The 12,769-nt window shown below is 40.9% G+C and overlaps 1 protein-coding gene across 1 annotated transcript in view; it reads left to right on the top strand.

Annotated features, from left to right (window-relative positions):
- ALLC (allantoicase) overlaps window positions 1-12,769 on the top strand; it is a 41,632-nt gene that overhangs the window by 25,887 nt on the left and 2,976 nt on the right. Inside the window, exons 7-11 of the mRNA XM_044291742.1 lie at window positions 4,803-4,935; window positions 6,875-7,030; window positions 7,123-7,196; window positions 7,904-8,012; window positions 11,550-11,677. Coding sequence (XP_044147677.1) covers window positions 4,803-4,935; window positions 6,875-7,030; window positions 7,123-7,196; window positions 7,904-8,012; window positions 11,550-11,677 — 600 coding nt within the window. The remainder of the gene's footprint in view (window positions 1-4,802; window positions 4,936-6,874; window positions 7,031-7,122; window positions 7,197-7,903; window positions 8,013-11,549; window positions 11,678-12,769) is intronic.

Raw genomic sequence — 12,769 nt, 5'->3', positions numbered from 1 at the left:
CTGAACTCAAAGATCTGAAACATTTTCTACATACACAAAAGACCCATTAATCTCAAATATTGTTCACAAATCTGTCTAAATCTGTGTTAGTGAGCGCTTCTCCTTTGCCGAGATAATCCATCCGACCTCACAGGTGTGGCATATCAAGGTGCTGATTAGACAGTATGAATAATGCACAGGTCTGCCTTACACTGCCCACAATAAAAGACCACTCTGAAATGTGCACAGTTTTGCCTTACTGGGGGAGGGGGGGGGGGCAGAAAACCCATCAGTATCTGGTGTGGCCACCATTTGCCTCATGCAGTGAAACACATCTCCGTTGCATAGAGTTGATCAGGTTGTTGATTGTGGCCTGTGGAATGTTGGTATACTCCTCTTCAATAGCTGTGCGAAGTTGCAGACAATTGGCAGGAACTGGAACACGCTATAGTATACGCCGATCCAGAGCATCCCAAACATGTCCGGTGAGACATGTCCGGTGAGTATGCTGGCCATGCAAGATGATTTCAGCTTCCAGGAATTGTGTACAGATCCTTGCAATATGGGGCCGTGCATTATCATGCTGCAACATGAGGTGATGGTCGTGGATGAATGGCACAACAATGGGCCTCTCATCACAGTATCTCTGTGCATTTAAAATGCCAGTCAGGTCCAGACCCCGATGAGGACGATGAGCATGCAGATGAGCTTCCCTGAGACGGTTTCTGACAGTTTGTGCAGAAATTCTTTGGTTATGCAAACCTATTGTTGCTGCAGCTGTCCGGGTGGCTGGTCTCAGACAATTATGGAGGTGAACATGCTGGATGTGGAGGTCCTGGGCTGGTGTGGGTACAAGTGGTCTGCGGTTGTGAGGCCGGTTGGATGTACTGCCAAATTCTCTAAAATGCCTTTGGAGACGGCTTATGGTAGAGAAATGAACCTTCATTGCATGGGCAACAGCTCTGGTAGACATTCCTGCAGTCAGCATGCCAATTGCACGCTCCCTCAAACAGTGCGACATTGGTGGCATTGTGCTGTGTGATCAAACTGCACATTTCAGAGTGTCCTTTTATTGTGGGCAGACTAAAGCACACATGTGCAATATTCATGCTGTCTAATCAGCACCTTGATATGCCACACCTTTGAGGTGGGATGGATTATCTCGGCAAAGGAGAAGTGCTCACTAACATAGATTTAGACAGATTTATAAACAATATTTGAGAGTAATGGGTCTTTTGTGTATGTAGATAGAAAATGTTTCAGATCTTTGCATTCAGCTCATGCAAAATGGGAGCAAAACCGAAAGTGTTGTGTTTATATTTTTGGTCAGTGTATATACAGTCATGTGAAAAAATTAGGACACCCTTTGAAAGCATGTGGTTTTTTGTAACATTTTTAATAAAAGGTTATTTCATCTCCGTTTCAACAATACAGAGAGATTAAAGTAATCCGACTAAACAAAGAAAACTGAAGAAAAGTCTTTTCAAGATCTTCTGTAAATGTCATTCTCCAAAAATGCCTATTCTAACTGAGGAAAAAGATAGGACACCCTCACATGTATTCCCTCTTAAATTGGCTCAGATCTCACACAGGTATATCACACCAGGTGCACATAATTAGTAGATCGTTACTCTGCATGTTGAATGAGGCTTGCCCTATTTAAACCTCAGACATTTAGTTTGGTGTGCTCCTGACTGTTGAAGTGAGAGTGAGCACCATGGTGAGAGCAAAAGAGCTGTCAGAGGACTTCAGAAAAAAGATTGTAGCAGCCTATGAGTCTGGGAAGGGATTTAAAAAGATCTCAAAAGATTTTGAAATCAGCCATTCCACTGTCCGGAAGATAGTCTACAAGTGGAGGGCTTTCAAAACAACTGCCAACATGCCCAGGACTGGTCGCCCCAGCAAGTTCACCCCAAGAGCAGACCGCAAGATGCTAAAAGAGGTCTCCAAAAACCCTAAAGTGTCATCTCGAGAACTACAGCAGGCTCTGGCTACTGTTGATGTAGAAGTACATGCCTCTACAATCAGAAAGAGACTGTACAAGTTTAACTTGCATGGGAGGTGTGCAAGGAGGAAACCTTTGCTTTCCAAGAGAAACATCGAGGCCAGACTGACATTTGCCAGAGATAAAGTTGACAAAGACCAGGACTTCTGGAATAATGTTCTTTGGACAGATGAGTCCAAAATTGAATTATTTGGACACAACAGCAGAGGACATGTTTGGCGTAAACCAAACACAGCATTCCAAGAAAAGAACCTCATACCAACTGTGAAGCATGGAGGTGGAAGTGTCATGGTTTGGGGCTGCTTTGCTGCAGCAGGACCTGGTCAGCTCACCATCATAGAATCCACGATGAATTCTACTGTGTATCAGAAGGTGCTTGAAGAACATGTGAGACCATCAGTTAGAAAATTAAAGCTGAAGCGGAACTGGACCATGCAACATGACAATGACCCAAAACATACTAGTAAATCAACCAAAGATTGGCTGAAAAAGAAGAAATGGAGAGTCCTGGAATGGCCAAGTCAAAGTCCAGATTTGAATCCCATTGAGATGCTGTGGGGTGACTTGAAAAGGGCTGTACGTGCAAGAAACCCCTCAAACATCTCACAGCTGAAAAAGTTCTGCATTGAGGAGTGGGGTAAAATTTCCTCAGACCGATGTCGAAGACTGGTAGATGGCTACAAGAACCGTCTCACTGCAGTTATTTCAGCCAAAGGAGGTAACACTCGCTATTAGGGGCAAGGGTGTCCTATCTTTTTCCTCAGTTAGAATAGGCATTTTTGTAGAATGACATTTACAGAAGATCTTGAAAAGACTTTTCTTCAGTTTTCTTTGTTTAGTCGGATTACTTTAATCTCTCTGTATTGTTGAAACGGAGATGAAATAACCTTTTATTAAAAATGTTACAAAAAACCACATGCTTTCAAAGGGTGTCCTAATTTTTTCACATGACTGTATATATATATATATATATATATATATATCTATATACACCTTTTTGGTCGCTTTTTAGTCAATAATAAAGCTCACCAAAATGTCCCCCAGTAGTAATAATTTTCCTTATAATGTCACAGTAGAAAATTGCCCCCTTATGTGTGCCAGTACAAGAAATGCCCCCCTTAAAATGAGTGCCAGTACAAAAAATGCCTCCTTATAATGTGTGCCAGTGCAAAAAATTCCCCACTAATAATGTGAACTTGTACAAAAATGCCAATGTTCTGTGTGCTAGTACAAAAATACCCCACCTTAGTGCCAGCAGTTGAGCTAATGTCCCCATGGTGCCCCCATAATGTGGCTAGTATAAAATACCCCTATAAAATGTCCCCAGTAAATGCCCCCATAGTGTGCCTCTCCCTCCTTCCCCATAGTGCCCCCATAATATACAAGTATAAAATGTCCTTATATAGTGCTCCCAGTAGATGCCTCCATAGTACACATCTTTCCTCCTTTCCCATAGGAGCCCCCATAATGTGTGCCAGTATAAAATTCCCCTATATAGTTCCCCTAGTGGATGCCCTCATAGCGTCACCTATAATGTGTCAATACAAAATAACCCTTCTTAGTGCCCCCAGTAGATGCCTCCACAGTGCTTCTGTCCTCCCCTTCGCAATAGTGCCCCCCATAATGTGCCAGTAAAAAATGCCTCTATATAATGCCTCCATAGTGCTCCTCTCCCCCCCCCCCCCCCCCAGGGTGCTCCCAACAGCATTGTGCCAAATAAAAATAGAAAACCCACTAATATTTACCTCTATGCTTCTGGCAGCGATGTGATGCAGGCCTCTTCCGGCCTGTGTCCCGCACTGTATGCTGCCCGGCGCAGCCTATCAGAGGAACGAGACACCTCTCCCCTGCCCCACATGAGGATGGCGATACAGATGAATGTAGAGAGATGAACCATTCCACAATGGAAGCGCTCATTTCCCATGGCCCTGCTGCTGCCCCCCACTTACCTCCAGAGCCTGCCGCCTGAGGCGATCGCCTCAGCTCACTTACTTGACGGTGAGGCCCTTGGGCTCCCCCAGGAGCAGTGGGCCCCACCACTCGCTCGGGTATGCCAGGTGCTGACACCAGCCCTGAATCAGCCTAAGGGTCCGTTCAGACGTCAGACACCACACATGGCCGGCACTATATAGAGGATTCAGCTGCGGACAAGAAAAGGACATACTCTAGTTTTTTGCGGGGCACCAGAGCGGAAATGTGGATGCGGACAGCACACTGTGTGCTGTCTGCATCTTTTCCAGGCCCATTGAAAATGAATGCGTCCGCACCCATTGCGGAATGGATACGGAACATTCATACGGACATGGGAATGGACCCTTAGGCTGAGTTCTCATCACCGTTATTTTTCTGTTCTTCTGACAGATCAGAAGAACAGAAAATAAATAAAAAAAAAAGGATCCTGTAAAAAATGGATGCAGGACTTTTTTCCATCAGAAATAACGGATCTCTGACGGAAATGGCTGCAAACAGATGTCAAATGTGCATAACTGATGCACAGGATCCTTTTTTTACAGGATCCATTTTTTCTTATTTTTTTTCTGTTCTTCTGACGGATCAGAAGAACAGAAAAATAACAGTGAACCTTACACTGTTAGATGCAAACTTAGCAGTTCTGCTCTGCATCTAGGACATAATACATTACAAAAGGTCCAAAGTTCCTCAATTCACCCTTTCCTGTATTCAGCAAAGTAAGAAAGGCAAAACATTAATAAATAGGTGTGAGAGCGCCCAAATAACCCAAATGACTTATTTTTTACATTTAATACATATATTTCATATTTAATTTGCATTGTAGTTAATATGCACAATTTCTTTCTAGCTACATTCAGAAAAATGGGAATATTTACTTAAAATGACAGAGCTTACACCAGGATATGTGGAATCGTGCCACAGCTACTTCCATGTCACTTCAAAAGAGAGATGGACGCATATTCGACTCAACATATACCCAGGTAAATGGAGATGTGCATGATAGAATACATTGATTAGAGGGGTTGTCCAGGAAATATTTTTTTCTAAATGCCTGGAATGCTTCACTGTGGAAGCACACGTGGTGTAAAAATCCATCAGAAAATATGCACGTGGTTCTTTACTTTTTTTACTTGTGGATTAGGATGGTGGATTTCTTTGTGTTGGATGCAGATTTCTGTGTGGATTTCATCTCCCATTGAAATGAAGAGAGACATTCTGCTTAAGAAAAGCTGCAACACATCATTATTTACGCTGTTATTCCACACCGGAACACAGGGCAGGGATTAACACTTTTCAACCACATAGGATAAGATCGGAGAAGTCTTTATGCTGTGTATTCTTGGCAGATTCTTCAACCACGTGTGAATACACCCTTAGGGTAGGATTACACATGGTGGATACGCTGCAAATTTGCACTTGCTGCATATCCACAGCATTGTACACTACCAGTAAAGTATATGTGATTCTATTAAATCTCATCCACATGCTGCATAAAAAATCAGCAAGGTAAATTGACCTGCAGACTTGAAATATGCAGCCTGTCCATTTATGGTGCAGATCTCCACCACAAATTTCACTCACTGGAAGGGTGAAATCCACAAACAAACACATTAAAGGCTATGTACACCTTTGGGGGCAATTTTTGTTTATTATTGCATTTTACTCATTTTTGGCTAAAAATCTTATTTTCAATTGACCTTTAATAAAAATATTAAGCCATTCTGTCACAGAGGGTTAACTGTTTTTCTAACTGTGTGACTGCTACTTTTGGCCATCTAATAAACCTCATCTCTAAACTACTAAGAGGTCATAAACACTTATTTAAGCCACATTCTTACCAGTAAGATAAGAACTGAGCTACAATGAGTGTTTATAAGGTCAGAGACATAAGGAGCCCGTCAGCTCCCTAACTGACGGAAGGGAGAGAAAATCCAGAGGCTGCTACTAGAGCATCTCAGCTCTGTACAGAAAACAGGGCTCCATATTTCTAATAAAGACCAATTGAGAACATGATTTTTTGCTCAAAATGAGTACAATGCAATAAAAAAAAATTGTTCCCAAAGGTGTACATGGCCTTTAAAAAAACAACGCAAAAACGCATGACATTTTTTGCCATGGTCCATGCCACAAAATCCACAGCTAACTTGTCTGCTGTATTTTGTTTCCCATGTGGATGAACCCGTAAATATAAAGAAACAAATACTCACCTGTTTAATTTCCTGCTGCTCCAGCTCTGCTGTTATGGTGGCCCTCAGTGGTCTCTGATAGCTTCCATACTGCTGTGCTATCTACCCATATAACTGCTGCAGCCAATCACTGACCTATGCACTCATGCAGTGTACTTACAGTACAGATGAACAGATGAGACCACTGAAGCTCGTGATTGATGATGGGGTGGCCAAGTTCACATTTGCAGAATAGACATAATATTATGTAATGTTTGTATCCAGTAACCAGACCTTGTTATTTGCTTCTAGACATGTGATTTCCTAAGTACATTAGGTACCATCAGAGTAGAGCCAAACTTGTCTCTCACCACAGGCAGCCTCTTTCATCTGAGAGCTACTGCCAGAGGTTCAGCTTCCAAGACTACCACCAGTGCTTCAGGAAAAAAAAAAGATGACGGCCGTATCACAAATGAAGCACATGTCACTTGTAAATGAGTTCTTGAGGGAAATACTTTTGCTACAGTGAGACCCCAAGACAAGAGAAAAGATCTGTAGTGCAAAAATAACTAACAGTCCTATGTCAGCTGCAAGGATACTGGGACTTTATGCATATTTCTGTGTTTTAAACATTTCAATGAAGCCATAAAGGAGATATCATGCGTCTAATTTGTATCTTGTGATATTACTAAAACTCTGTTGTGACTCCTCGAGTACAGCAACTGACTCCATGTGTGATCTAACATTTACCAAGATGGCGGAATAGCTCGCTTTAAAGTCTATGGCATCGGACAGAGAGATTGGTCTTTATGTGGCCCAAATGACCTGGAGGACCTTCTTTCGATGGCCAATGGAAGCGTGTGTCTTGGATACAGTGATGCACATTACGGCCATCCGCGGAATCTCATAGGTATATGTACATAAAATCAATGGCATGGCCCCCTGTGGGGAAATATTGAACATCTTTTTATTTTACAGTTTATTGTTGTCATTGACATGTAGGCCTAGGAAGAGCGGGTGACATGGGTGACGGGTGGGAGACAGCAAGAAGACTTGATCGGCCTCCCATTCTAAAGGTAACCAAAAAACAGCTTTTATTAAACAAAAATAAGTTCTACATACTGATAGGCCTCATGTACATGGTCAAACTACATACCCATCGGGTATCACAGGACAGCTTTTATTTTTTACAGGGGTTAGAAAAAACTAAAGCTGCGCCATGATTGGTTGCTATGGGCAAGAATTTTTCTTGTAGCCCATTTCACAAATTTTCCCCATAGTTTAAAAAAATAGAGTTGGACAGGAAAGACGTGTCTCCTGGGTGGCTCCCATCTGGCTTCTAGCCATCCGGCTTGGTTTAGGTAACAAGTCCCTCGCTATATGGCAACCATGCTTGCCTCTTTTTAAAACTAGGATTTCTACAGGAAGTATGTATTTTATGCTGTCCACAGTTCTGTAGAAAGAACATGAAGGTACATTATTGGCTAATAGTTTTCTATGGATGTCATAATCAAGATCCATTTAGTACAGAGTGCTGTCATATGTATCAGGTCACATATGGATTAATGGAATTACACTGTGTCTGGTTGTCGATCAGAAATGTTTTATCTTTCGAATACTTTAACTCTAGAGCAATTCCACTTGAAGTGGGTTTGTTCTAAGCTCTTAACATTTCAAGATAATTCACACATTTTCTGATAAAGAAGTTTGTCTTTTACTTTGGAATATTGTTGTAAATGTACAGTATGATCCATAAGCCATGGATGAAATGTGTGCATTATAGGCTGATGAAAAAGGCATACTCCAAGTCCCGGGAAACGAATGGACGGTGTTTCGGCTTGGCCATCCTGGTCTAATAACACACCTAGAAATAGACACTAACCACTTTAAAGGTAAGTCTGCTGTAAAGTGGAGATGTTTCATCAATGTGATTCAAAGATATTTTCCAGATATAAATTTATTTATACATACAGTCAATTAGTTAAACTACTCGATCACCCAAATCTTTGGTTACCTTAAATGGCCATCAATTTTTTTTTATCGCAGATAGCAGCCTATATGTGAATATACTGTGTGATATTTTAAATACAAAACATGTGGCTGGTTTTCTGGCTCTAACTTTCTTTTTTTTATTCTTTATTGAAAGAAATTATAAAGTAAAGTTAACAAAATGTCCAGGTACAGCTTGGAAAGCTTAATATTAATCAAAAAAGTTGTGTGTCGGTTACGGTACAGCATAAGAGATACATATTGAGAGGTACACAGTAAAGATGATTAGAGGGCTGGTTAGGCTACTTTCACACCTGCGTTAGGTGCGGATCCGTCTTGTATCTGCACAGACGGATCCGCACCTATAATGCAAACGCTTGTATCCATTCAGAACGGATCCGTTTGCATTGTTCTTTTAAAAAAAAGTCTGTCAAAACGGATCCGTCCTGACTTACATTGAAACTCAATGGGGGACGGATCCGTTTTTAATTGCACCATATTGTGTCAGTGAAAACGGATCCGTCCCCATTGACTTACATTGTAAGTCAGGACGGATCCGTTTGGCTCCGCATCGCCAGGCGCACACCAAAACGCTGCAAGCTACGTTTTGGTGTCCGCATCCAGAGCGGAATGGAGGCGGAACGGAGCCAAACTGATGCATTCTGAACGGATCCTTATCCATTCAGAATGCATTGGGGCTGAACTGATCCGTTTTGAACCGTTTGTGAGAGCCCTGAAATGGATCTCACAAACGGAATTCAAAACACCAGGTTTTGCTGTGGTGCTGTGCCTGTAATAACCTGCTATATAAAAATATCAGATGCTCTATCCCGTCAGGTGAACGCTGTAAAAAAAGAAAAAAGATGCCAGAACAGCCATTTCATGGTCACCTTACCCCCCTAAAAACATAATATCAAGTGATGAAAAAGTATTATGTACCCCAAAATACCATTGGAAACATCACATCATCCTGCAAAAAGACCATCACCAGAAAAATGTTAAAAATATAGCTCTCAAAAAATGGCGACACATTGTGTCGACACATACTTTCATTGTGTAAAAGCAGTAAAACATAAAAAAAAAAAAAATATATATAAAATCTCTGGTATCTCTGTAATCACACTGACCAGCAGAATAAGGGCTTATGCACACGGCCATAGACGTTTTTGCTGTATTTTGCAAATTGCGGATCCACAAAACACATATACAGGCCATGCGTATGTTAGAACTGCCTATCCTTGCCTACAAAATGGAGAAGAATTGGATATGTTCTATTTTTTTTGGCGAGACCGCAGAACAGACATACATATGCGGACAGCAAACGGTTTGCTGTCTGTATCTTTTGCGCTTACATTGAAATGAATGGGCACACACCTGATCCACAAAAAAAGAGGATCGGATGCAGACCAAAACTACGGTTGTGTGGATGAGCCATAAAGATAAAAAAAATATTCTCCTCACAGGAATGCTGCTGCCTTCACAAACATCCGATCAGATACTTATGACCTTTCCTGAGGATAAGTCATCAGTACGGATGAGCGAACTTCTGTTTTCAAGTCCGACGTACAAGGTTCGAGTTCTCTAAGAATTCCGTTATGGATTCCGCTACCACGGACCATACGTTTTTCACTTTAAAAATTAATGAAGTCTTGCGTAACTTCATGAATAACTAACTTCGACTCATCGGAGCCCATACATTCTCATACTGTATGGAGACGAATACATATGCGGACAGAATTATTCCGAAGACGAATCTCTGTACAGTATTATTCCGAAGTTTTGAACAAAACGACTTCAGATTAAGCATCCAAAGCTCGCTTTGCTCAACACTAATTCTTGTGGAACACTTAAAGGGTTTTGAATAATTTGAGGGGTATAGTTTCTAAAGGGTAATCATTTCTTGGTGGTTTCTATTATGTAAGCCCCTCAAAGTGACTAGATAACTAAACTGGTCCTTAAAAAAGTTGGTTTGGGAAATTTTCTTGAAAATTTGAAAAATTCTAAAATTTTAAGCCTTCTAACATCCTAATAAAATGACATTTACAAAATGATGCCAACATAAAGTAGACATATGGTGAATGGTAATAACTATTTTCGGAGGTATCACTAGCCATCTTAAAAGCAGAGAAATTCTAATTTAGAAAATGTCAATAGTTTTGACATTTTCTGTAAATATCAACTCAGATTTACCACTAACAGTTGTAGAAACTTTTGGATAAGTAAAAGCATTCCAAAGTTATTACCACATTACCTGATATGTCATATTTGCAAAAATTGGCCCTGCATGGTTTTTCCCACATTGTTCCTATTGGGAGGATTCACAGTAATCTTTGATATCTTGACACTGTTTAATGTATATTTATTAAAGGTTACGTTTTTGGAGTAGCCTTCGACCTGTTTCATACTGCCAGCAGTAGTTCTGGCAAACAGTTTTGGCAGAGAATTGGAAATGTCTGTGAATTATATTGGTATAAACACCCCAATCTGAAGTGGTGATACATAGACACTACTTATCTCTTCCTGCAGTATGTCACAGATCACTTTTGCTGGAAGGCCCTTCTATATCAACCACTGATGGATTGATGTGCAGTATTCATAGAAAAGAGGTTCTCCAGCAGCTGCAGAATGTATTAAGTAGTTGTGTGTCCCAGCTGCTTCAGCACAATATACTGTAACCCCCATCAGAAGCTGTAGACCAATGTTCCCTAACCTGTGGCTTTCCAGCTGTTGCAGCTATCAGGACGCAGGTGCAGAGCCAAAGGTTGGAGATCAGTGAGGTAGACCTTTTATTATGAAAAGGATGAGGAGGTTTTATATCCGTCAATTAATATTCAGACAAGATTCTCTCCATTTATTTTTAAAAGGGGTTCTGCAAGTAGCTGTGCTCCTACAAATTATGGTTCTGTGAACTGTATAAATTCACTTGGATGTGGGCTAGACTTCTGATATTGCTATAATTTATCCCACCCGTTATCCAAGATATAATACGACACAGCTTTACCTTGAAGCCACTGAAGCATAGGGCTAACAAAGTCTTCTATATACTGCCAGGCTTTGAACAGTCTGCGATAACGTTCCTCGCACCCACTTTACTAGCTCTCCCTTTGTGTACCCTTTGACAAGAAGTAAACTTGTATGTACAGTATATAGGGTCATATTCTGCTGGCCGTAAACAGTTTGGTATCTTCTGATGATATAATATCTGTGGGCATCATCAAACCCCAACTGGTGTTCAAAGGCACAAATGAGGATTGGTAATGTTGAATTTTTCTGCCAATGCGTAAGATGAGTGATCATGATCAAAGGTGATAACTGGCAGCTGGGCAGCTTACAGCTGGCAGTTATCACATGGCTATGGTCATCAGTAGTCCAGTATATTGCACTTCAGCGTTTCCCATCTCTATTGACCAAATGGCACTCAATTGTCATGTCCATTACAGGTAATGCACCAAACTCATGCAAAATTGAAGCCTGCGTTCTGACTCCAAAAGAGGAAGAAAAGAGAATCAAAGACAAATGGGCACTGACACCAGATAACAAATGGAAAACTCTTCTACCTGTGACCCAGGTACGTATAGATGTTTGATAAATCCAGGCATAATGTAGACCTCTCTTCCAAAAGCACTGCTCATTGGCGTACATGGGTTCCACTTCCAATGCAAAATATGTAATGGAGACCCTACCAACTGTGTGTCATTATAAAATATGAATTTTGAATTTTATAATACAAAAATAGATATGAAAATGCTATATATAGTTTATATCAAACAAAAATAAATAAAAACATACCAATCACGTTCCATAGCTCAATTTTTAGTGCAAACAAAGACTAAAAGTAGCAGCACATTGCATGGCAAACACTGGGAACACAAATATATATTATTACATTACTACTATATCTTCTATATGAAAATTAGAAGCTTTTTGTGCATATTTTTATCAAAATTGTGTTGGGCCCATCTACCAACAACAAGATGGCTTCTAACAGATGGGCCCTACACTATCAGACTTGCCTCTCCTGGACTGTTGGCCTACAGAAGTTCAGGACGATGTAAAATCCATCTCTATTATACTCTGATTAAAAGCCCTGGGCAGATGGACAGGAGCGCATGGTCCAAAAGGGAGAAGAAACTCCCCCAAATGTAGAATGCAAAAAAAAGTTAGACCAGCACCCCCAAACAACATTAAAAAAGGGGGTTCAGGTGCACTCTACAGGGTGGGCCATTTATATGGATACACCTTAATAAAATGGGAATGGTTGGTGATATTAACTTCCTGTTTGTGGCACATTAGTATATGTGAGGGGGGAAACTTTTCAAGATGGGTGGTGACCATGGTGGCCATTTTGAAGTCGGCCATTTTGAATCCAACTTTTGTTTTTTCAATAGGAAGAGGGTCATGTGACACATCAAACTTATTGGGAATTTCACAAGAAAAACAATGGTGTGCTTGGTTTTTAACGTAACTTTATTCTTTCATGAGTTATTTACAAGTTTCTGACCACTTATAAAATGTGTTCAATGTGCTGCCCATTGTGTTGGATTGTCAATGCAACCCTCTTCTCCTACTCTTCACACACTGATAGCAACATCGCAGGAGAAATGCTAGCACAGGCTTCCAATATCCGTAGTTTCAGGTGCTGCACATCTCGTATCTTCAC

This window comes from Bufo gargarizans, chromosome 4 (genome assembly GCF_014858855.1).
Source record: "Bufo gargarizans isolate SCDJY-AF-19 chromosome 4, ASM1485885v1, whole genome shotgun sequence".
In the NCBI taxonomy this organism is placed as follows: domain Eukaryota; kingdom Metazoa; phylum Chordata; class Amphibia; order Anura; family Bufonidae; genus Bufo; species Bufo gargarizans.
The sequence above is the reverse complement of the archived record's forward strand: the minus strand, read 5'-3'. Positions and strand labels throughout refer to the sequence as shown.